This window comes from Danio aesculapii, chromosome 6 (genome assembly GCF_903798145.1).
Source record: "Danio aesculapii chromosome 6, fDanAes4.1, whole genome shotgun sequence".
NCBI classification, from domain to species: Eukaryota; Metazoa; Chordata; class Actinopteri; order Cypriniformes; family Danionidae; genus Danio; species Danio aesculapii.
Window position 1 is genome coordinate 6,150,853 of NC_079440.1, and position 22,545 is coordinate 6,173,397.

Below are 22,545 nucleotides of genomic sequence, written 5' to 3' on the forward strand. Positions count from 1 at the left end.
TCAAACCAAAATTTCTGAACAAATTCACATGTACAAAATAAATGTATTAAAGTTTCCTCATCCTTACCACAAAATGTACAACTACTTGGAATATCAACATATTTGGAAACAAATGAGTTAGCCGGATATATTTTATGCAATATTTTAAAGTGAATTTCTTTAGTTTTATTAGGAAGGAAGTATTTATGAGGCAAAAACCAAGCTTTTCTCCAATCTATATTATTAATTAATGCAGCCCAATGAAATTTGCCTCGCGGAGCAATACGATTTCTTTGCTGAAGAATTAATTGAATATGCTTATTATTGCATTTCTTATCATGAAAGTCAATGCCTTCCAGTACTAATGCTGATTCTTTCATATTTTTTGTATTGTATTGCATATGACTTTTGACCAGATGCATTAATCCTGTAGGTATAGCTTTAAGAACAGTATTATATTCTCTAAAGGGAATAGGAAAGTCATGAACAGTCATAAAGCGCTCATAAGATAGTAAATTACCAAAATCATCAAATAAAGAATGTAAATAAATTATGCCTCTATCAAACCAGTTAGGATAAAAAAGAGATTTATTTCTAACAGTTAAATCTTTATTATTCCACAAGATAGTTTTGTGGGGTGAGAAGTTGTGGAGGTAACACAACTTCCATGCAAGAAGAGCCTGCTGATGAAAGCTGGCTAATTTAACCGGAAGTTTACTATGCAAGAAATTACATTTTAAAATAAAGGAGAGACCACCGATTTTATTAAACATATAATTCGGAATGAAAAACCATATAGAATTTGGATTTAATAAACATCTTTTAAGCCAATTTATTCTAAATGCATTGACAGATCTAAAGAAGTCTATGGCTTCAAGTCCCCCCTCACTTCTACATTGTGATATCACATCATTTTTTAATTTGTGGGGCCTATTTTTCCATATAAAGTTGAAGAGAATTTTATTAATGCTTTTAATAGTACCATCATTTGTATACAAGGAAAGTGAAGGGTAGACAAAGCGAGAAAGACCTTCCGCTTTTGAGAGAAGAACCCTCCCATATAGAGATATATCTCTTTGTAACCAAAGATTAAAAATATTTTGTGTTGTCTTTAATCTACTACTAAAATTAAGATGTTGCCTGGCTATTAAATTTTGTGATATGTAAATGCCTAAATACTTTACTGAGTCTTTAACTGGAATACCTTCAATTATTTTGTCATCACATTTATGCAAAGACATTATTTCACATTTAGATAAGTTAAGTTTTAGTCCAGATGCACATGAAAAAAGTTTAACTATCTGAGTGGCTTTAAAAACTTGATTTTATCTCTTAAAAAAAGCGTGGTGTCATCTGCTAGTTGAGAGATTTTGATCTCCCTGTTAAAAATGGAAATACCTTTTAAATCCTGGTTATGCATAATACTTAATGATAATAATTCAGTAACCAAAATAAATAAAAGTGGGGAGATTGGACATCCCTGTCTGACACCGCGTTTTATAGAAAATCTTTGTGAGGTGAACATATTAATTATGACGGAACTGGTGATCCCTTTATAAAACATTTCAATTATATTAATAAAAGAGGAACCAAAACCAAACTGTTTGAGAGACTGCAGAAGAAACTCATGCTCAACGGTGTCGAAGGCCTTATAGAAGTCCAGAAAGAGTAATATAGCTTTAGAATTTACAAAGTCAGCATAATCCACCAAATCTAAAATAAGTCTAATGTTATTACTAATGTGCCTACCTTTTAGAAAACCTGACTGTGTTTCTCCTATAATATTATTGATCTTAACTTTTAATCTATTCGCGAAAACCAAGGCCAATATTTTATAATCCACTGTAAGAAGCGTAATAGGCCTCCAGTTATCTATTAACAGAGAGTCTTTCCCGGATTTTGGAATTAGAGAAATAATGCCCTGTTTCATCGATGGAGTCATTTCTCTCTGACTAATGCATTCTTGATACATGCCGAGCAAAGGGGACTGTATTAGGTCCCAGAAATGAATATAAAATTCAACCGAAAAACCATCAACGCCAGGGGACTTGTTTTTCTTCATGGAAAATAATGCAGATTTAATTTCCCCCAGTGTCAAGGTGGCATCGCAAATATCTTTAAAATCATCATCAATAGGGGAAATGTGATTTTTAATTGTTTTAAAGAAATTTTCACAACTATCTGTATTAAATTCAGAAGTATAAAGATTACTATAGAAAGTAGAAACAAAAGTAGAAATTATTTTTGGATCTGTACATTTGGCATCATCAATATTGAGTGCTGTTAATGAGTTTCTCCTGCAGTTTCTTTTCTCTAAAGCAAAAAAATAATTGGAGTTAGTCTCTCCTTCCTCAAGCCATTTTGCTCTAGATCTAACAAACACCCCTTTAGCCAAGTCCAAATAAGCCTGATTAATTTGAATATTTAATTCCCTTAAATGCAATTCTTCTTCTGGAGTTAGTATTTTTAGCAATAAAGTATTCATTTCATTCAAGAGATTACATATTTTAATGTTTTTAGATGCTTTCAGCTCTTTGCTTCTTCGAATAGCAATCTGTCTGGCTTTAAATTTAAAAAATTCCCATTTTGTTTTATAACTATCAACAGATTTTTTGGAAAATATACCTGAAAATAAATTTTTAATATTATCATTAAAAGAATTATCCTTTAGAAGGGAATTATTAAATTTCCAATACCCACGCAAACTTGGGAGTTCATTGGAATTGCCAGACATTTTTAATATAATTTGCATGGCAAAGTGAACAGACATGGCAGGAATAGAACAGGTCACAAGCTGTAGTCTTCAGTCATTGGCTGTAGCTTTTGATTGACGCTCTTTTCCTCCAATCAGGTGTTCCAAGGGAGGCTGGACTCTCTTGCCGTGGCGACGATCAAAACGCTCACGACGGTGATGCTCAAGTCACCTGCTGCAAAGGTTTGTTGTAATCAGAGGATCCCTCATTAAATGGTGTGTAGAGAATTCTTGGAGGAACCAGATGTGAAACCTGATGCCTTCAGATCCTTCAAGATAATGAAAAAGAGTAGAATTGGTGAACGCAAACTTATTAGTAAATGAATAAAGCAATCTTGTTGTCTTGTAGGAAGTGTTTAAGGAGCGGATTGGCTACACTCACTTGTATGAGGTGCTGGTGTCGCTGGGTCAACCATCCAGACACCTGCTGAAGGAACTCATGAACATGGTAAGGTGAACTCTTCCTGTGAGTCAGTCACTTTTAGATGGTATCCCATTTAGAGCTTTATGCATTACAGATTGTTTCAAAGCACATTTACAGTAACAAATATGATGCAAACCTAATCAGATATTAGTACACATACCACACTGTTAACTATTAGCGTGCTACCAGCATGTTTTAGTATGATTAGCATGCTGTTAACATGTTTTAACGCATGGCTGGCTGCTTTTAGCGAGTTTTAGCATTATTTAACAATTGCTGTTATATGTTTTTGCATTGGTAGCATTTTTCCGGCATGTTTTAGCACATTAAGAATGTTATTTAGTGCACTGTTTACATTTTAGCATGTTACTATCACATTTCTAGCATGATTTAACATGCCGCTATATCTCGTCATTACTACAATGTTTCTAGCATGATTAACTTATTGATGATAACATGTTCAGCAAAATTTAGCAGGTAGTTTGCATGGTTTTAATTTAATTTAGAACTGTTCATGGTTTATCAGGTTGTATGTTTCTATAGTAGCAGGCTACTAGCATGTTTATAGCATGATTATTTAGCACATTGCTAACATGTTTCTAGCTTGATTTACATTTTTGCCTATTGATTTACACCTTTTTGACGCCTTGAAATTCTTGGTTTCCACCTAATGTCAAGCCATTTTCATTAATTTAATTACCATTTCTTATCATTACACCACTGTTATTTCTGCCTGAGTCGGCATCTTCCCATGTCACTAGCTATGTTTCCATCCAAAAATGTGAATTAACTTTATGCGCAAAACTGGATTATCGCATAAAAGACGTGCGAATAACACAGCGTTAACCATCCAACGAGTCAAAGCGAACAAAATCAATTAACTGATTAACTGGCTCTAAATATCAACAGTAAAAGTAGAGAAGCTGCGTCAATCTTTTCTTTATTTAATAAATGACTTGCACCTCCACCTCCAGGCAATCCTGACACGTAGTGAACACGCGGTGGAATTTGGAGGAGTGAGATGCAGAGCACAGACGCTCTTGATTCTGGAGGTCATTAATAATATAGCAACACTAATACTGACACGGTTAAGGCATTTTAGAATGACCAAAACAACATTTTAGATGTTTTACAATGTGCTCAGCCTGCTAGTTTGCCCATTCACACACATTTTTATCACATGATCTCCTCTAACAAAATCACATGACTTTTTTTTAATGCGCATGCTAAAATTTGTTCCGTAAAAGTGTTTCCATCTTAGTTTTTGCGCATCTTTTCTTATCGAATAAAAGTTTATCCTACTCAGTTATGCGCATGTGTTTTTTACGCACATTTTCAAAATGTATGCACATCTTGGCGTTTCCATCAATCATCATATCCAAAATGTGCATAAGAATAAGTGGGTGGAAACGTAGCTAATGTCTGACTTTCTCTCTTCATCCTCATGTTCATCAGGCTGTTGAAGGAGAGCATTCGTCTGTCGGCCTGCTGGGCATCAGTAACGTGGATCCTCTGCTGCTCCTGATCCAGTGGCTCCCAGAGCTGGACTCTGCCGAGCTGCAGATCTTCACCGCCGACTGGCTCCGGCGTATCTGCGGTCTGAACCGGCGCACGCGAGCCACCTGCGTCAACTCCTGCATGACTGCTGTGGTGCTGACGGCTCTGGAAAGACACCAGCGGCTGCACCGGGCATGTGCTGAGAGTCTGGTGGCTCTGCTGGGCTCTCTGGGCAGTCAGTCGCTTAGTTCCTCCGAGCTCCAGCTTCTTCTAAGGCTCCTGCGTCAGGATGAGCCGGGCCGCGCTCACCCGTATGTGGGACCAGTGCTGTGTTCGCTCCTGGGGATGGTGCGCAAACAGGGTTTGGAAAGCGCCATGCAGTATTTTGATCTGTCACCACCCATGGCTGGCATCGCGGTGCCTACTATCCTCCGCTGGCCAGGCTCCGCCTTCAGCTTCTTTGCTTGGCTCTCATTGGACCAAGATCAGCTGGGCCCACCCAGCAAAGGAGAGAAGAGGAAACAGTTGTATAGGTGGGAGTGGAAATCAGTGTTTAATTCTGTAAATTCCATGTGTGTGTATATAACCAAATGCTAAAAAATACTTGGGGTTATTTTGATTTTTAAAAATGCTTTATTCGCTTAATATTATAACCAAAAAACCATCAAACTATAATGACATTAAAAATTAATTACAGAGTAAAATGACAATTAATATGTCTATTTACTTTTCAAGAAACAGTTGAAAACAGTTGTGCTGCGTCATATTTTGTGGAACCAGACCAGTTTATTTGATGAAAGTTTAATATAGCAGTATTTATTTAGTTATTCGATTTTATAATTAGTAAGAAATTATTAAATAATAATGGACGAATTAAATATTATATACTCACCGGCCACTTTATTAGGTACACCTTACTAGTATCTGGTTGGACCCCCTTTTGCCTTCAGAACTGCCTTAATCCTTTATGGCACAGCTTCAACAAGATTTGTCAGCTGCACATCCATGATGCGAATCTCCCGTTCCACCAGATCCCAAAGGTGCTCTATTGGATTGAGGTCTGGTGACTGTGGAGGCCATTTGAGTACAGTGAACGCATTGTCATGTTCAAGAAACCAGTCTGAGATGATTCATGTTTTATGACATGGTGCGCTATCCTGCTGGAAGAGGGGTACACTGCGGTCATAAAAAGGATGGACATGGTCAGCAACAATACTGTGGGCTGTGGCATTGCTCTGAGCACAACACAATGCTTAGTTGGTACAAATGGGCCCTAAGTGTGCCAAGAAAATATCCCCCACACCATTACACCCCCACCACCACCAGCCTAAACTGGTAATACAAAGGAATGCTTTCATGTTGTTGATGCCAAATTCTGACCCCACCATCCAAATGTCGCAACAGAAATCGAGACTCGTCAGATCAGGCAACGTTTCTTCAATCATCCATTGACTAACTTTGGTGAGGCTGTGTGAATTGTAGCCTCAGTTTCCTGTTCTGAGCTCACAGCAGTGGCACCCAGTGTGGTCTTCTGCTGCTGTAGCCCATCCGCCTCAAGGTAGGATGTATTGTGTGTTCAGAGATGCTCTTATGCATACCTTGGTTGTAAGGAGTAGTTATTTGAGTTACTGTTGTCTTTCTATCAGCTGTCTGGCCATTCTCCTCTGACCTCTGGCATCAAAAAGGCATTTGTGCCCACAGAACTGCCGCTCACTGGATATTTCCTCTTTTTCGGCCATTCTCTGTAAACCCCAGAGATGGTTGTGCGTTAAAATCTCAGTAGATCAGCAGTTTCTGAAATACTCAGACCAGCCCGTCTGGCACCAACAACCACGCCACGTTCAAAGTCACTTAAATCACCTTTCTTCCCCATTCTGATGCTCGATTTGAACTGCAGCAGATCGTCTTGACCATGTCTACATGCCTAAATGTATTAAGTTGCTGCCATGTAATTGGCTGATAAGAAATTTTGCATTAACGAGCAGTTGGACAGGTATACCTAATAAAGTGGCCGGTGGGTGTATGTAGTCATTGCATTTAGTTTCTAAATACCTGATTTGCTGTATATCCTACTCTGTAAACTAATTGTTATCATTTTTAAATTGGTTTAAAGATTTTATCATCTTGTTTTTTCACTGTCTTGATGTTGTGTTTTTACTTTAGTTTTAATTGTTATATGAAAAAATGGCTAATTTCCTATTGCTTTTTACAAATTAACTAATTTAAGACTCTAATCTGTGCATATACCGCACGCGTGCCTTCTAATTGTTTTTGTTTTATATGTGTAGTTTTTTCACCCCGGGCGGTACCGGGTTCGAGGCCTTTATCAGTTCAGCCGGAGTACTTGTAGTTGCAGTGTGCACTAAGAAAGAATACGTCACCGTCATGCTGCCTGAATACTGCTTCTGTGATTCTCTCTGGGTGAGGAAATGTTCTGCAATAAACTGAGGTCTGTTTGTCTAGTGTGTGAAGTTGAACTTAATGAGATGTTTTTGACCTTCAGCACAGTATCGGCGTAGTTCATGTGCCAGGAAAGAGGCCATTTGGCCAGAGTCTGGTCTACATCTTTGTGGACGGACAGCAGAAACTATCAGCACCTCTAAAATACCCAACCATGACTGAGGTGAGAGAGAGACGTCTGTTCATACATTAAAAATAGTTTGTCAGTATAATGCTTAAGTATATATACTAAAACACACTGTGCATCCAAAATGGCATACTTTCCTACTATATAGTATGTGAAAAACAGTTTTTGAGCTGGATCGTACTGTATCTTTAACATACATTGAGCTTAACATACTATTGTATATAGTAAGGAAGTATGCCATGACAATTGCGTATCGATGTAGTCGTGTTTCCTATAGTGTTGATATGTAGGTGTTTCTTTCTCTCAGGCCTTTACATCATGCTGTATCGGTTCAGCGGGTCACCGCACCACCACCCCTCCTCCATCTCAGATCCCCGATCCTCCGTTTTCCGGAGCTCATCCATCCGGACGCTCATCTTTCGGCTCCATCCTCCCGGGATGGGGAGGACTGCTGGGCACCAAACCCGAGTCGGTCACCAAACTGATCTCTGCCGGGACGCAGGACAGCGAGTGGGGCAGTCCCACTTCACTGCAGGGCCAGCTGGGCAGCGTCATGGTCTTCCACGAGCCGCTGCAGGCCACTCATGTCAAAGCCCTCTGTAGCGCAGGACCAAACTGCATCTCGCCTTTCAGGAGTCAGGAGGCGGAGCTGGGAGAGCTGGCACCCAAACTCCTGCTGCACTACTCTCCAAAGGTTAGACTCCACCTCCACAGAGGATGGAGATATTTGTGAATGCAGCGTTTTTTGCTTCTAGTCTGCTCAACTTCTAGTATTTTAGCTGAATAAAAAAGGTCATTATGCTAGTTAATATTGCAAAAAGTCAACATTTGAAGACGTAAAATCACCACAGACAACAGTGGGGGTTCAATAGTTTTAGGACATCTTTGATGAAATGTTTAATCCACCTAAGATGTTGACTATTGAACACACCATTTTAATAGTACTTGTAGGGCCCTATCATACACCCTGCTCAATAAGGCACAAGACGTGTTTGGCTCGATTTGTTGCTATTTTCATACCAGCATGCCTAATTTTCACGTTTTGCACCACGTTGTTTAAATAGCTATTTTTTTTGCACCACTTTGTGGACTCATGGGCATGCTAGTCTAAAATAGAGGTGTGTTAAGGCGCATTGTTGGCACGTTGCAATTTTGAAGAACTGCCATTGACCATCTAAATGCAGGTCTAAAGTCCAGCACAGATCACGTTAGTTATGAGCCTATTTGGGTTTAAACGCTTACACTTTGTGTAATACACACAAGATGTACAGCAATACAAAATATCTTTACATATGAAAACAATTAAAGGATTAACATGTTACAAAATAATTATTTTCTACGTAAATATGAAAACCACTGCCTCCATGCCTTCTTCATGCCTCCATGTCTTTTTTCAGTTTATTCATGACAATTTGCGTTTGTATAATGTTATTATTATTAGCAGTATTATTTATCATATGCATTTTTATTTGTTTTAATAAAAACAAGCTTAGATTTGTCCTCCTGTCGGGTTTTGGAGACGCCTGCATCACCATATTGGGCATGATAATAGGACATGTATTTGGATACAACTCAGTTTTTTGACCAAATTTTGTTATTATCATTTATTCATTCATTTATTCGTTTGCTGGAAATTAGAACTGAATTTAGAAATAGTTTTGAAACAAATCTTTGTGCTTAACAAGCAAAATTAAATATGTAGGGTAATGGATGTCTTCAGTGGAGTGAGTTTCCACCGTTTCCTTGTCCACGAAAGTAAAAGAGTAAGGTAAAGAGTAAAAGTAAAGACAAAGTAAAGAGGCCGAATGGAGGAGGCTTGTTCTTTATCCTCGTGCTGCAGATGCTCTGTTTAAGTGTTTTCTCACTATTGAAGCGTTCAGTTTTTCCACTTACAAAGTCCGCCATGTAAATAACAAATGCGCCATGACGCGACACAACTGACTCTTAAAGGGAATGGGAGAAGAGACTCTGGTTGGTTTAATGCATGTCATGCTCCTATTTTTCCATTCTTAAAATAGCAAAAGTGCATTCGGACATGGCCCTTAATACTTTTGCGCCATGCGCTTTAGACTTTGCGCTATGATCATTAAAATAGAGCCCCTAGTCTTTATATTATAGTCTAATTATAAGCAAGCTAATTGGTTTTGCAGGCAGTTTTACTGATTACTGCACATTGATATTGTTCTAGAATCTTCCCCAGAAGTAATCTGAAGTTATGCAGAAGCTCCTTGTTTTTTATTTAGTGTTTTTTTTCCTATTTATCGTAAACTCTTTTTTTTTTGTTTCCCTTCTTGGTTTTTTCACAAACAAGAACATTAGCTTTTCATCAGAAAATCAGCATATTAGAATGAGTTTTGAAGGGTTATGTCACACTAAAAACAATAAAAGTGAGTAAAAATTACTTGCGTACTTCCAGGACCATTTATATTGAAGTTGATATTTAGCCACACCATATATTGGTGTTTCATAACATTTAGTTTTAATGAGGTGATTTGTTAACCCAACAGTCAATCCCCAATCTGGAAGACCAGGACATACACACATATACTACGGACAATTTAGCTTACTCAGTTCACCTATAGCGCATGTCTTCAGACTGTAGGGGAAACTGGAACATGCAAACTCCACACAGAAGTGCCAACTGACCCAGCCGGGACTCAAACCTTCTTGCTGTCAGGTGACAGCGCTACCCACTGTGCCACCGTGTCACCCTAAAAATTACTGAAGTAAATGTTTAATATATTAGAACAGAAAAAAGTCATTTATAAATTGTAGTAATCTTTCACAAACTAATGTTCTTACTTTATTTTTTATCAGTTTAGCAATGTTGAGCATAAGGAGCTTCTTTAAGAAACTTAAGAAATTTACTGAGCACAACGCTTTGAACTGTAGTGCATGTAAATGTTAAAGGAAGAGATGATAACGTAGCAAAAAAGGTCTTCATTTAGAATTTATTAATAAAACAGCACTCAATAAAGAAGCACTCAAATACACGCTTACTCAGACGTGTTTTATACATGTATGCCAATTACATGTTGTGCTGTTTTAACGTTTCACTCATCACTGTGCTCTTTGATTCTCAGGCATGCAGGAACCCTATTTGTCTGGATTTGTCCCCTAATTTGCTGCACGGTCGCCTGACGGGAAATAAAGTGGTCAACTGGGATATTAAAGTATGCGTGCTGTTTCCCTGATTTATTCTTGTTATGATGTCTTTAACTTTATCAGATGGTCCAACAGCTGCTCACAGCGTCTCTCTCTGGTCTCCTGCAGGACATGATCAACTGTGTCGGAGGGATTCCTGTGCTGCTTCCAGTCCTGGAACAGTTGACCTTATTAAGCCCAGATTCACAACTCGTGGAGCCGTCGGGGTCAGAGTTCATCAGCCCTGACTCTTCTACACCCGCTGATGGAGACTGGGTCATATTGCCCTCCAACAGGGCCTCAGGTGGGCATTGCCACACAAGACAATTCAGTTATTGTCATTATTGATAATAAAGCTGAATTTGATAGATATAGATTTAAGATGTTGTTATATTATAAGATTTGTTATATTTTGATAATGTTGTGATGCGTTGCTTTTTGTGGGACATTGCTGAAACAGAGGCCAGACTAGAGAAGAATTCGGTGGCGACGTTCTTGCTGGTGATCAAGCATTTCCTGCAGAGACACCCGATAAACCAGGAGACTCTCCTGCACTCGCATGGTGTGGCCACATTAGGAGCGCTGCTGCAGAAGGTACCCGCAATCCCCAGCTCTTCGCTTCTCGGTGACTCTCAATAGCTATGTTTCCATCCACCTATTTTTATGCACATTTTGGATATGCTCATAAAAAAAACAACGTATGTGCATAACTGAGTAGCATAAACTTTTTATTCAATGAGAAAAGATGCGCATAAACTACGATGGAAACACTTTTACCAAACAAATTCCAGTATGTGCTAGGGCTGGTGCGATTAATTGAAATCGTATCGAATTCGCGATTTGGACATTTTTATATCGCCTTACAGCACGATTTTCCCGCAGTATGGTATTTTAACGAATCATAACGCAGCATGCCTAAACAGAGCTTGAGAACAGGAGACTGAATAGCCTGCGTATACAGGGATGATATAGGGAGTTCAGCACAGAAGGACTTGGTGCCAAAAAAAGTCAACATCTGGGGTATGGGATTAAGTTGCTTTGGATACAGGAAGGCTGATGTATGGCAGAACCAGGTCATTTGTAAGTCTGTAAATCATATTGTGTCTAAAAGCGTGTGAGCAAGTGAGCAAGCTTCCTTCAGCATTTTCAACGTGCTTTGCGGTTGCTCCTTTGTCGTTGCTCGGTGACCATCAACTGTTTTTTCAGAGGATGACAACCTAACAAAACATTGCTGCAGATCCGCTACAAGTTATAGAGAGAAATAAAAGCCCTTGGTGTTCGGGTGTCTTGTGTTTGTCTGAGGTAACCGAAATGTGTATGTTCCAATCAAAGTATGAAGCTGATCGGTCAGTTCTTGTTACGCGACTCGCGGTGCAGCATTCTGAAAAGTTACATTTAATGTTTGTCTGAAAAGAGACGTTTTCAACTGGGTGCACCTCGCATACGTGCCAGCTTTGTGCACGCAATCCATGCGCCTCCATTGGAAATAATGGACTTGTGTGCGCAAAAGATGCAATATGTGAATGGCCTATTTCACGGCAGTGTCACAAAGCGGTCTATGATCTATGCATGACAAAACAAATCCGTGAACACACACGCAACTACTTCTCATATTGTTCAAGCGGAACATTAAAGCCTTACTTGAGTTTCACAGCACGTGCGCTCACACACACACATTTGGTTTGTCTTAGGTCTGCTTTAGAGACAATTTGTTACAGCTTTACTTGGTGATTTTTGTTTTATGTCTGTTTTAGAGACATGTTGAAGTCTTTAATAAAGGTCTAATTGTTTTTCTTTTGAAATATGTTTCAGATTCACACTGTAAACCCGATTCAGTCTGTATATGACAAAATCGTGATTAAAAGTCGAAATCGTAATATTTTTCAAGAAAATCGTGATGGGTTTCTTGAAATAATGCAATAAAATAAATCTTCCATAACGCACAGCCCTAGTATGCGCATTAGTAAAGCCATGTGATTTTGTTATAAGAAATCATGTGATGATAAAAATGTGTGTGATTGGACAAACCAGCAGGCTGAGCACATTGTAAAACAACACCTTAACCGTTTCAGCATTCCTGTTATTATATTATTAATGACCTCCAGAACTGTCAAGACCGTCTGTGCTCCATGTCACACGCCTTCAGACATCACCACGCTTTCATTGCGTGTCAGCATTGTCCTCCGAGGCGCAAGTCATTTATTAAATTAGGAAAAGATTCACGCAGCTTCTTTTATAGCTGTAAAGTCAATTTTTACTTGATATTTGACGCCATTTAATCAGGAAGAGACTATGTTATTCTCTTTGACTCGTTGGATGGAAACGCTGCTTTATTTGCACGTCTTAAATACGATAGTCCAGTTTTGCGCATAAATTTAATTCGCATTTTTGGATGCATAGCTTATTAGAGACTTCTGTATATGCATGTCATTTGTGCGCGCGTGAGCTTGCATGTGTGCTTGTGTCCCAAATGGCACGCTATACATTCATACTATTCAGGTATGAGTTTAGTGTTGTCCCAAATGGAACACTACCTTTTTTTGCTATATGGAAATTGAAACCGTTTCCAAGATGATGTTTAACGGTTGCCAAATTACTGATGGAAATGACCAAACTACCAAATAATACCTGTCATATGTATAACCGTATTCACTATCGGGAGGAGGCATAGTCAGTCACGTAGGAGAATTTTGCTTGCACAATACGAAATAATTACAGTAATCCATCATTAATAGCTCCGCCCCTTCTGCTATTGAGTTTCCACCCACACTTCTTTTGAATGATTGAATAAGTGCATCATCTGAATATTTAAAGTGCACTTGTTTATTCTGAATTTAAAAAATTCTGTGCGAATGCACTACTTTTGCACTATTCTATACCATTTTGTAGGGCAAATAGTAGAAGTATGTGATTTGGGACGCACCTTGTGAGTGTGTATGTGTGTTATGTCTGTGATTGTGTGTGTGTTCAAGTTTTTCTCAATTAAATGCTAAAATATCAAGAAACCTCTAGTGAGGGCATTTTACTGGTTCGCACTAATTAAAAAGGTTTATATATTGGCCAGAACATGTTTTTATTATTGTATCTGATGATAAGCACTGTCTGTTAGGGTTAGGGTTAGGGCTTGGGGTAGGCCATAGAAAATAGCTTTTATCCTGAAAAACAAAAACAGTGGAAATCTATGTAATGTCCTCATTAAGATAAGAAAAGAAATATTATGTGTGTGTGTGCGTGCGTGCGTGCGTGCGTGAGTGCGTGAGTGAGTGTGTGAGTGAGTGAGTTTGTATCCCGATGGTGACCTACATTAAACTGAGGTCTCCACAATTCATAAATCATACAGAAGTATGGACTTTGAGAATATAAACCTGCAGAGTGTTTTATGAGAGTTGGTTTAGAGGTAGGCATGGATGAAGAGGACAGAATGTGTATAAACAACATTTTGTCTATGAAGAGTCATCATGAATCACACATATTGTGTGTGTGTGTGTGTGTGTCTGTGTGTGTAGCTGCCGGCATTCCTGGTGGACGTGAGTGTGTTGGTGGCGGTTCAGCTGCTGATTGAGCAGATGACGTATGAGAAGAACACTCAGCTCCTGCTGCAGCTCCACACACACCTGCTCTTCAACTTCAACATCTGGAACCAGGGAGATTTTCCCCTGCGCATTGGTCAGTCCTTCTGTGTGTGTGTGCGTGTGCATTTGTTTCTTGCTATATTTTTTGTTGTTGTAATATTTCAGCAAACAAACTGTTTTATTCATGCATGCATTTTGTGACAACAGAATTGATGTAGCGTAATCTAATACAAAAAAATAGCTAAATATTCATTCAAAATCATCCATCATCATTTACTCGTCCTTCATTTGTCACAAACCTGTTTAAATTTCTTTTTTCTGTTAAACACATAAGAAGTTATTTTGAAAAATGTTGGAATCCAGTAACCATCGACTTCCATTAGTATTTGTTTTTCCTACAATGGAAGTCAGTGGTTATCGGTTTCTAACATTCCTCCGAATATCTTCTTTTGTGTTCAGCAGAAAAAAAAGAAACTCATAAATGTTGGAATCAGCTGAGGGTGAGTAAATAGTGAGTACACTTTAATTTGTGGGTGCACATCCCTTTAATGTGCTAAATAAAACATAATCATACAAGCCTGTTCAGTATTCTATATTTTATATATAATATAATATTACATTTTTGTCTGTAGAGGCAATAAGGCAGTATAGTTTTGAATGAATAAAAAAAGGTTTATTTAGCAGTTATTTACTAAACATTTTATAACACGAGAGATTAAAAAAAGGGAAAAAATGGATGGTAATATTTATTTATTTATTTGTTTGTTTGTTTGTTTGTTTGTTTTAATTAAACAAAGCAAAACAATGAATGAATGAATGAATGAATGAATGAATTAATTAATTAATTAGTTTGTTTTGTTTTTTGTTTAGTTTTATTTTATTTATTTTTTTGTTGTTGTTTTATTTAATTTTTATTTATTTTAATTATTTTAATTATTTAATTTAAAAAATATTTATTTTTATTTAATTTTCATTTATTTCATTTAATTAAATAAAATTATTTTTTTTATTTAATTGATTTTATTTCATTTTGTTTTTTATTTAATTTACTTTCATTAATTTATTTTAATTTATTTTATTTTTATTTTATTTGTTTATTTATTTATTTATTTTTGGTCATTTTATTTTTCATTTTATTTAATCTTTCATTTAATTTAATTTTATTTCTATTTATTTATTTATCTTTTTGCTGTTATTTTTAACGATTTAGTTTGCAGTTTGAATGTTTGTGATGAGATTTTTACGTTTGTCATTTTGAAGGCCACATCCAGTACACCTCCACCGTCATCAAAGACAGCAGGAAGCAGTTCAGGAAGAAATACGGAGTGCAGTTCCTCCTGGACACAATTCGCCTGTACTATGGGTAAGACTACATCTCCCATAATCCCTCTCTCTGTTCTGCCTGTTTCTCTTAACACCCCGTCTCTCTTCATTCCAGTTCTGGAAGTAAAGATGCCGATCTGAGTGAGGACGACATCAAGACAATCAGAGCTTCCCTTTACGGCCTCCTCAAGTATTACATCAGCAAGGGAACCACTCCAGAGGAGATCCAGAGCATTCTGGGATACATCGCTGCTATTGGAGATGAAGAACAGGTGAGGCCAAAACTGAACATGAAACCTGATGCATAATATGACACTGTTTCTTTCATCTCTAGTCATATTTGTGCTGTTTACAGTGTTATAGACTTTAGCCATTTATATTTTTATGAGCAACTGAAGAAAACACAAATGTCATTGCATGGCAGAACTTCTCCTGGCCCCCAAAGCACCCTCAGACCCCAGAGGGTTAAATATGATACTGTTTCTTTTATCAACAGTCTTCACAACGCACCTTCAGCGATTTGTCATGGGACTTAGTATATGGTCAAAACTACATTCACTATGGACAGAAATCAAAAGCTGGGACATTATTTCAAATAAAAAATGACCTTACATTTACATTTACATTTAGTCATTTAGCAGACGCTTTTATCCAAAGCGACTTACAAATGAGGACAAGGAAGCAATTTACACAACTATAAGAGCAGCAGTGAACAAGTGCTATAGACGAGTTTCAGGTGTGTAAAGCAAAGCATTAGTAAAATTTTTTTTTTTTTTTTTTTTTTTTTTTTTTGGAGAGAGAGAGAGAGGGCACAGTTAGTGGTATAGCCAGAGAGGCAGTTGCAGATTAGGAAGGAAAGTGGAGACTAAACAGTTGCGTTTTTAGTCGTTTCTTGAAGACAGCAAGTGACTCTGCTGTTCTGATGTAGTTAGGGAGTTCATTCCACCAACTGGGCAGATTGAATGCAAGAGTTCGGGAAAGTGATTTCTTCCCTCTTAGGGATGGAACCACGAGGCGACGTTCATTCACAGAACGCAAGTTTCTGGAGGGCACATAGATCTGCAGAAGTGAGAGCAGATATGAAGGAGCCAAGCTATAGGTCACTTTGTAAGCAAACATCAGAGCTTTGAATTTGATGCGGGCAGCAACTGGCAGCCAGTGCAAACGGGTGAGTAGCGGAGACCTTAGATGCCAGATATGCTACAAATAATGATATATATATATATATATATATATATATATATATATATATATATATATATATATATATATATATATATATATATATATACATATATATATATATATATATATATAAACACAGACACACACATACTGTTGCAATCAGAATTATGAAACTTTTTTTTTTTTTTTTCTTTCAATATTTCCCAAATGATCTTTAACTGTGCAAGGAAATTTTCACAGTATGTCTGATAATATTTTTTTCTTCTGGAGAAAGTCTTAATTGTTTTATTTCAGCTAGAATAAAAGCAGTTTTAAATTTTTTAAAAAACATTTTAGGGTCAATATTATTAGGCCCTTTAAGCTATATTTTTTTCTATAGTCTACAGAACAAACCATCATTATAAAATAACTTACCTAGTTAACCTAATTAACCTAGTTAAGCCTTTAAATGTCTCTTTAAGCTGTATAGAAGTGTCTTGAAAAATATCTAGTCAAATATTATTTACTGTCATCATGGCAAAGATAAAATAAATCAGTTATTAGAGATGAGTTATTAAAACTATTATCTTTAGAAATGTTGACTAAATCTTCTCTCCGTTAAACAGAAATTGGGAAAAAATAATAAATGGGGGGGGGGGGTAATAATTCAGGGGGGCTAATAATTCTGATTGCAGCTGTATATTAAAACGAATATAAATGAATATTGTCTATAGGGTGCTTTACAATAATATATTTGTGCATTTACATTAGATTAGGCAGTACAAAAACCAAAACTGGAACTAATCTAATGAAAAAAGCTTAAGATCACAGTCCAAAAAATAATTATATTCAAATTAATATGTTGTGGAAATAAATATAAAACAGGAGAAATCAAGAGAAGCATAAAAAACATTCAATCTATTTAGAATTTTAGAGTTTGTGTTTAGTTTTTTAATAAATCGTTTAAATTTAAATGTATCTTCCTATTCCTAAAGATGTTAAGTGGACAAACTCTTATTTTAATAGTTATAACTGTTCAATAAAACTGCTTGGTTTAAAAGCACACAACATTATTACCTATATATTGACTGAAAAATGGATAAAAAATATTCATTTTTGAAAGGGGGTGTACTCATCTGTCTGTCTGCCTGTCTGTCTATCTATCATTTTTAACTAATATTTCGAGTCTGCATATTTTATAGAAGCACTCAGCCCTCAAAACACACACGGTTTTGCATTTTAATGTATTATTTTAGTTAAAACTCATTTGCATTAATTTATTATTAACGCATTACTTTTAACAGTTTTAGTTCTAACCAATTTAATTGTACAGGGCTAGTCCTTCAGAAAGTGAAAGTGTTAAACATCCTGACTCCTTGTTTGTGTGTGTTTGTGTGTGTGTGTTCAGTAAAAAGCACTCTCCTTTATTGTTATTATTGATCTGCCCTTTCTAATCAGTCGAGCAAACGTCCTCTATCTTTCTCCATTTTAATTATTCCTAAACCTCAGTGTACTTAACCACAAACTGGATTTACTGCCCTGCCAATTCATTCAGCGCTGTCTCCTCCGGTGCCTCCTGCTCTTATCACTTATTAGCTGTAAACATGAATTAAGCATGAAGCTGGAGTGAGGTTTGTTTTCAGTGACTGTGTATGTTTGTGTGTGTTTGTTGTAGTTGTGTGGGGTTTTGGATCTGCTGTTGACTCTGCTTCAGACCAGCGCCGCGCGGGATCAGCTCTTCCTGCTGCTGTTCGAACCCGGAGCTGCAGAGTCCTGCTACGCTCTTCTGCTCAGCAACAAACACTCAGACCGCCTGCGAGAGCTCATCTTTAAGGTGCACTTGGGTTTTTGATGTGATGTTGAATTTTTTCTGTAACAAACAGTGAATGGAATTAGTATTGTCATCTTTTATAATGCTGGAAAAGGTTGACCCCTTATATTTTGTCAATCATTATTAGTATTTTGCATTCTTAGTATATTGTCATCTTTAATAAGATGCTTTAGGGCAGGGGTGCCCAAACTTTTTCTTATGAAGGGCCAGACACCAAACTTGATTTAGGGTTGTGGGCCAAAATGTTACATTAAAGTTGCCATGGTAATTACCTAATTTATTAATATTTAAAAATAAATAGAAACTATTATTTAATCATAATAATTATATATACTTTGTACATTTTATACAGAACTTCTTACAATAGAAATCGATCGAATTTCATCCTCATCTTTGATTATCGAATCAAAAAAAGTGAATCGTTGGTGCTGCCACGCCCCCATTTCGCATCACGAAAAAAAAAACACGCTTGAAGTGCAGCGAGTCAACCAGCTACAACAAACAACCAAAAGATAGCATGGCAACTGCAGACGCAGGAGACCTGTCGACAGAACTTGAACCCCCTCTTCTTTCACTGAAGTCGCCGGTGTGGAAGTATTTTGGATTTCCACTGAGCAATGGTCACTTATTTGTTAGATTTCTGATGTTTTAATGTTTTTATTGTTTAATGTTCTGATGATTTATTATTATTTATTTATTTTCCACCTTTTTTAATTTATTTGATTCCTGATGTTTTGACGTTTTATTGTTGTTATCATTATTATATCTATGTAATTTATTATTTATTTATTTGTTTGTTTTCCACATTTTTTTATTTGTTAGATTTCTAATGTTTTAAAGTTTTTATTGTTTAATGTTCTGATGATTTATTATTATTTATTTATTTTCCACCTTTTTTAATTTATTTGATTCCTGATGTTTTGACGTTTTATTGTTGTTATCATTATTATATCTATGTAATTTATTATTTATTTATTTGTTTGTTTTCCACATTTTTTTATTTGTTAGATTTCTAATGTTTTAAAGTTTTTATTGTTTAATGTTTTGATGATTTATTGTTATTATTAACGTTTGTATTGCCGACACACAAAAAACAGTTTACAAGCTCCGCTATGTACGTATACCACATTATTCCACCGGCGGCACGACTAACATGGCAGGGCATCTCCACAGGCACCACAAAAACATTGATTCATCTGTTAAACTGACATGTGTAACACAAACTACTCTCCCGTCTTCATTTGGAATAAAACTTCTAAGTAACTCAACATGTGCAAAGTCAATTACAAGCGCGGTAGGAGTATTAGGAGTATAGTCAGTGGTAGAAAACTCCGGTTTTAGACATTTAATTAGCGTGCTAGAACCGTGCTACGGAATCCGAAGTAGTTCACAGCTACTGTGATACCCTCAGAGAAATTAGATGGCTGGTTATTTTGTATAAGTTTCCAATTGACTGAAGACGTAAGTTATTGTTAGATTATATTGTTAATAAACATTTTCAATTTGATAGTGTAGTGTGTGGTACGTAGCGAACAAAGGTCAGATATTATTATATTACATAAAAGTCTTAAAATGGCATAGCCTGTGCTTTCAAATTTTTCTTTTATAAATCAAGAATCGAATCGAACCGTGACTTTAGAATTGAGAATGTAATCAAATCGAGGATTTGGAAGATCGTGACACCCTTAATAAAAACATAAACAATCTGATTTATAACACAATGGTGTCCGATGCTGAACACACAAGTCAAGATGCACCTGCCGTTGCCTTGATTTGCTTGTCGATAATTAAAAATCTGATTCATGCACAACATTAATTAACAGATTTCATTTGTTCATTTTTTTTTGTAGCTCAACAATTAAACAAACTAACAAAACGTTATGTTAAAATTAGAAATGTCAATCTCTGTTGCCCCAACCTTCCCATCATTCTCCCTCTCTTCTCAGATAGTATGGCCAAATCAAAGTATTTTGGGCATCTCTGTCTTAAGGCGAATCTGATCTCTCTGTCTCTTTGTCTGTGCAGTTGTTTGAGCGGATGCTGAAGTGTGATCGCGTTTATGAGAAGAGCAAGCAGCGGCTGAGGTTGAGGGATGTGGGATATTCAGGCCTCAGTCTGCTGTTCTCTGACCTGCACCTCACCTCCACCCTCATCAAGTGCCTCCTTCACCAAGTGCTGTCTACTGGTCAGTCTCATTCACACTGTACACTTAAAAAAACAAAACATTGTGCATTTATGAGGTGTGCTTCACAAAGGTGAGTGGGCTTGACAAACCACCTGTAGAAACACTTCTCTCTCTAAAACCAAAACACTCTAGCATCTAATTCTCTGAGCAATAATAGCTGGTTTGTATAATTAGCACTTCTTGTGTGTATTGCCTGTTCTTATTGAATTGCTGAGTGCCTTCTCAATTGTAAGGACAAAAGTGTCTGCTAAATGACCAAATCTAAATGGAAACCACCAGTCACATGACTGTTAAAGGGGCAGCCCACCCAAAACTGAAAACCATCATCATTTACTCAAACCTGTATGACTGATTTTGTTCTGCGGACATGATACAGATGAAAGTAAAATGATTAGCCCTGCTGTGAAATTGTAATTCTTTTCAAACATATTTCCTTTAATAGAGAGATTTTTTTTTTTCCAACACATTTTTAAATATAATCATTTTAAGAACCAATTTCTTTCGTCTTTGGCATGATAACAGCACATAATATTTACAATATGATTAATAATGTATTTATAATATTTATTATAATATGTATAATATTTATAATATTTCAGAATGTACGTTCCCATTCCAACATTTATTATACCGAAATATCATTTAAAATAAGTTATAAAATACTGTACTATAAACAAATATTGTAAACAGAAATAGAAATAAAATCAAAAGAACAAATAAATGCATTTAAATTATTACCAACTCTTTTACTAGTTATTTTGCTAAATACTTGTATTCTCTATTAAGCTTAAAGTGCCTTTTAAAGCTTAACTAGGTTAATTAGGCAAGTCATTGGACAACAGTGGTTTGTTTTGTGACCAATTAAAATAATATTGAGCTTAAAAAATATATTTTAAGTCAAATTATGGCCAAACTAAAAGAAATAAGACTTTCTCTATAAGAAAAAAATATTATAGGAAAGTGGAAATTTCCTTGCGCTGTTAAAGTCACCCTGAAACATAAGTTAAGATTGTCCTTTTTTTCCACTATCATGGCGTATATCCACTTAAAGCTTATAAAACTGTAGGAGGATGCATGGTTTTGTTCTTTAGAAACTGATTGGATTGTTGAAAGATAGTGTTGCTAAAACAATCAAGGAAGATTGATTGATTGAAGATTGAATTCAGGGCAGAAACGAGACACCTACTGATAGCCTCGCGCTAAAGCACTGATAGCCCCACCATAAAGGAATTCCAGTTGACCAGAAGCAAAGTCATTTCGAGGGGTAAGGGAAGGTTATGAAATTTGATTTAAAGTTCATGAGGGCAAATGAATGTTTCAGAAACATCGTTTATAACAACAACAAGAACAAGTATTTACATATAAATATAAGAAGAGTAAATGTTGATTTCATGTCGAATTTAAACATCACTTCAATCAAAGAGTTCAAATCTTACAGGAGGCCTTTCTAATTTTGTCTTTGGCTGTTTAAAGTAAATGTTGTTAACCAGTAATGTTGGTTCCCTTTAACGTCTATTGACGTTTATGTCAGAACTGAAACTGTTTGGTTGCCAACATGGCTTATATTAAAGTTGCACTGAAGAGAGAGATTTGGACAGACATGATAATAAGTGATGACAGAGTTTTTATTTTTGGGTTAACAATCCCTCCTTCTCTCACAAACCTTTACTAGGACTGATCGAAACAAATATTAATTTGAAATAATTCAAAGTGTTTTGAATACTTTTAAAATATGCTTTATGTTTGGCATATATATATATGTATACTGTATATATCATCTTGTGCATATTGCTTTTGCAGAGAACACTGTTTGTTGATAGAGTCACAGTGAATTTGTGATGTAAAGTGTTTTTCTCTTTGTCCTGTGCAGATACTGTGGTCAACTATAAAGATCTGATGGCTGTGGTTCAGCTCACACATAAAGCCGGGCCCAGTGTTCGCCTCACCGTATGCAAGAGGGTAAAAGCATCTTCTTCATTATCACTATCATGTGCACATCACAGCTACAGTATTAGTAAAATCAAATAATAAACATAATTACAAAAGGGTTATTAGCGTTATTGCACAAACAAGTCATGCAAAAAAAG

At 36.4% G+C, this 22,545-nt stretch overlaps 1 protein-coding gene across 2 annotated transcripts in view; it reads left to right on the forward strand.

The window, feature by feature from the left end:
- nbeal1 (neurobeachin-like 1) overlaps positions 1-22,545 on the forward strand; it is a 136,955-nt gene that overhangs the window by 59,044 nt on the left and 55,366 nt on the right. For both annotated transcript variants that reach the window (XM_056459402.1, XM_056459403.1), the window contains 15 exons: positions 2,831-2,914; positions 3,081-3,179; positions 4,611-5,185; positions 6,941-7,073; positions 7,156-7,275; positions 7,547-7,933; positions 10,323-10,412; positions 10,513-10,687; positions 10,844-10,977; positions 13,890-14,049; positions 15,216-15,318; positions 15,394-15,550; positions 18,118-18,276; positions 20,299-20,458; positions 22,329-22,417. In XM_056459402.1, coding sequence (XP_056315377.1) covers positions 2,831-2,914; positions 3,081-3,179; positions 4,611-5,185; positions 6,941-7,073; positions 7,156-7,275; positions 7,547-7,933; positions 10,323-10,412; positions 10,513-10,687; positions 10,844-10,977; positions 13,890-14,049; positions 15,216-15,318; positions 15,394-15,550; positions 18,118-18,276; positions 20,299-20,458; positions 22,329-22,417 — 2,625 coding nt within the window. The remainder of the gene's footprint in view (positions 1-2,830; positions 2,915-3,080; positions 3,180-4,610; positions 5,186-6,940; positions 7,074-7,155; positions 7,276-7,546; positions 7,934-10,322; positions 10,413-10,512; positions 10,688-10,843; positions 10,978-13,889; positions 14,050-15,215; positions 15,319-15,393; positions 15,551-18,117; positions 18,277-20,298; positions 20,459-22,328; positions 22,418-22,545) is intronic.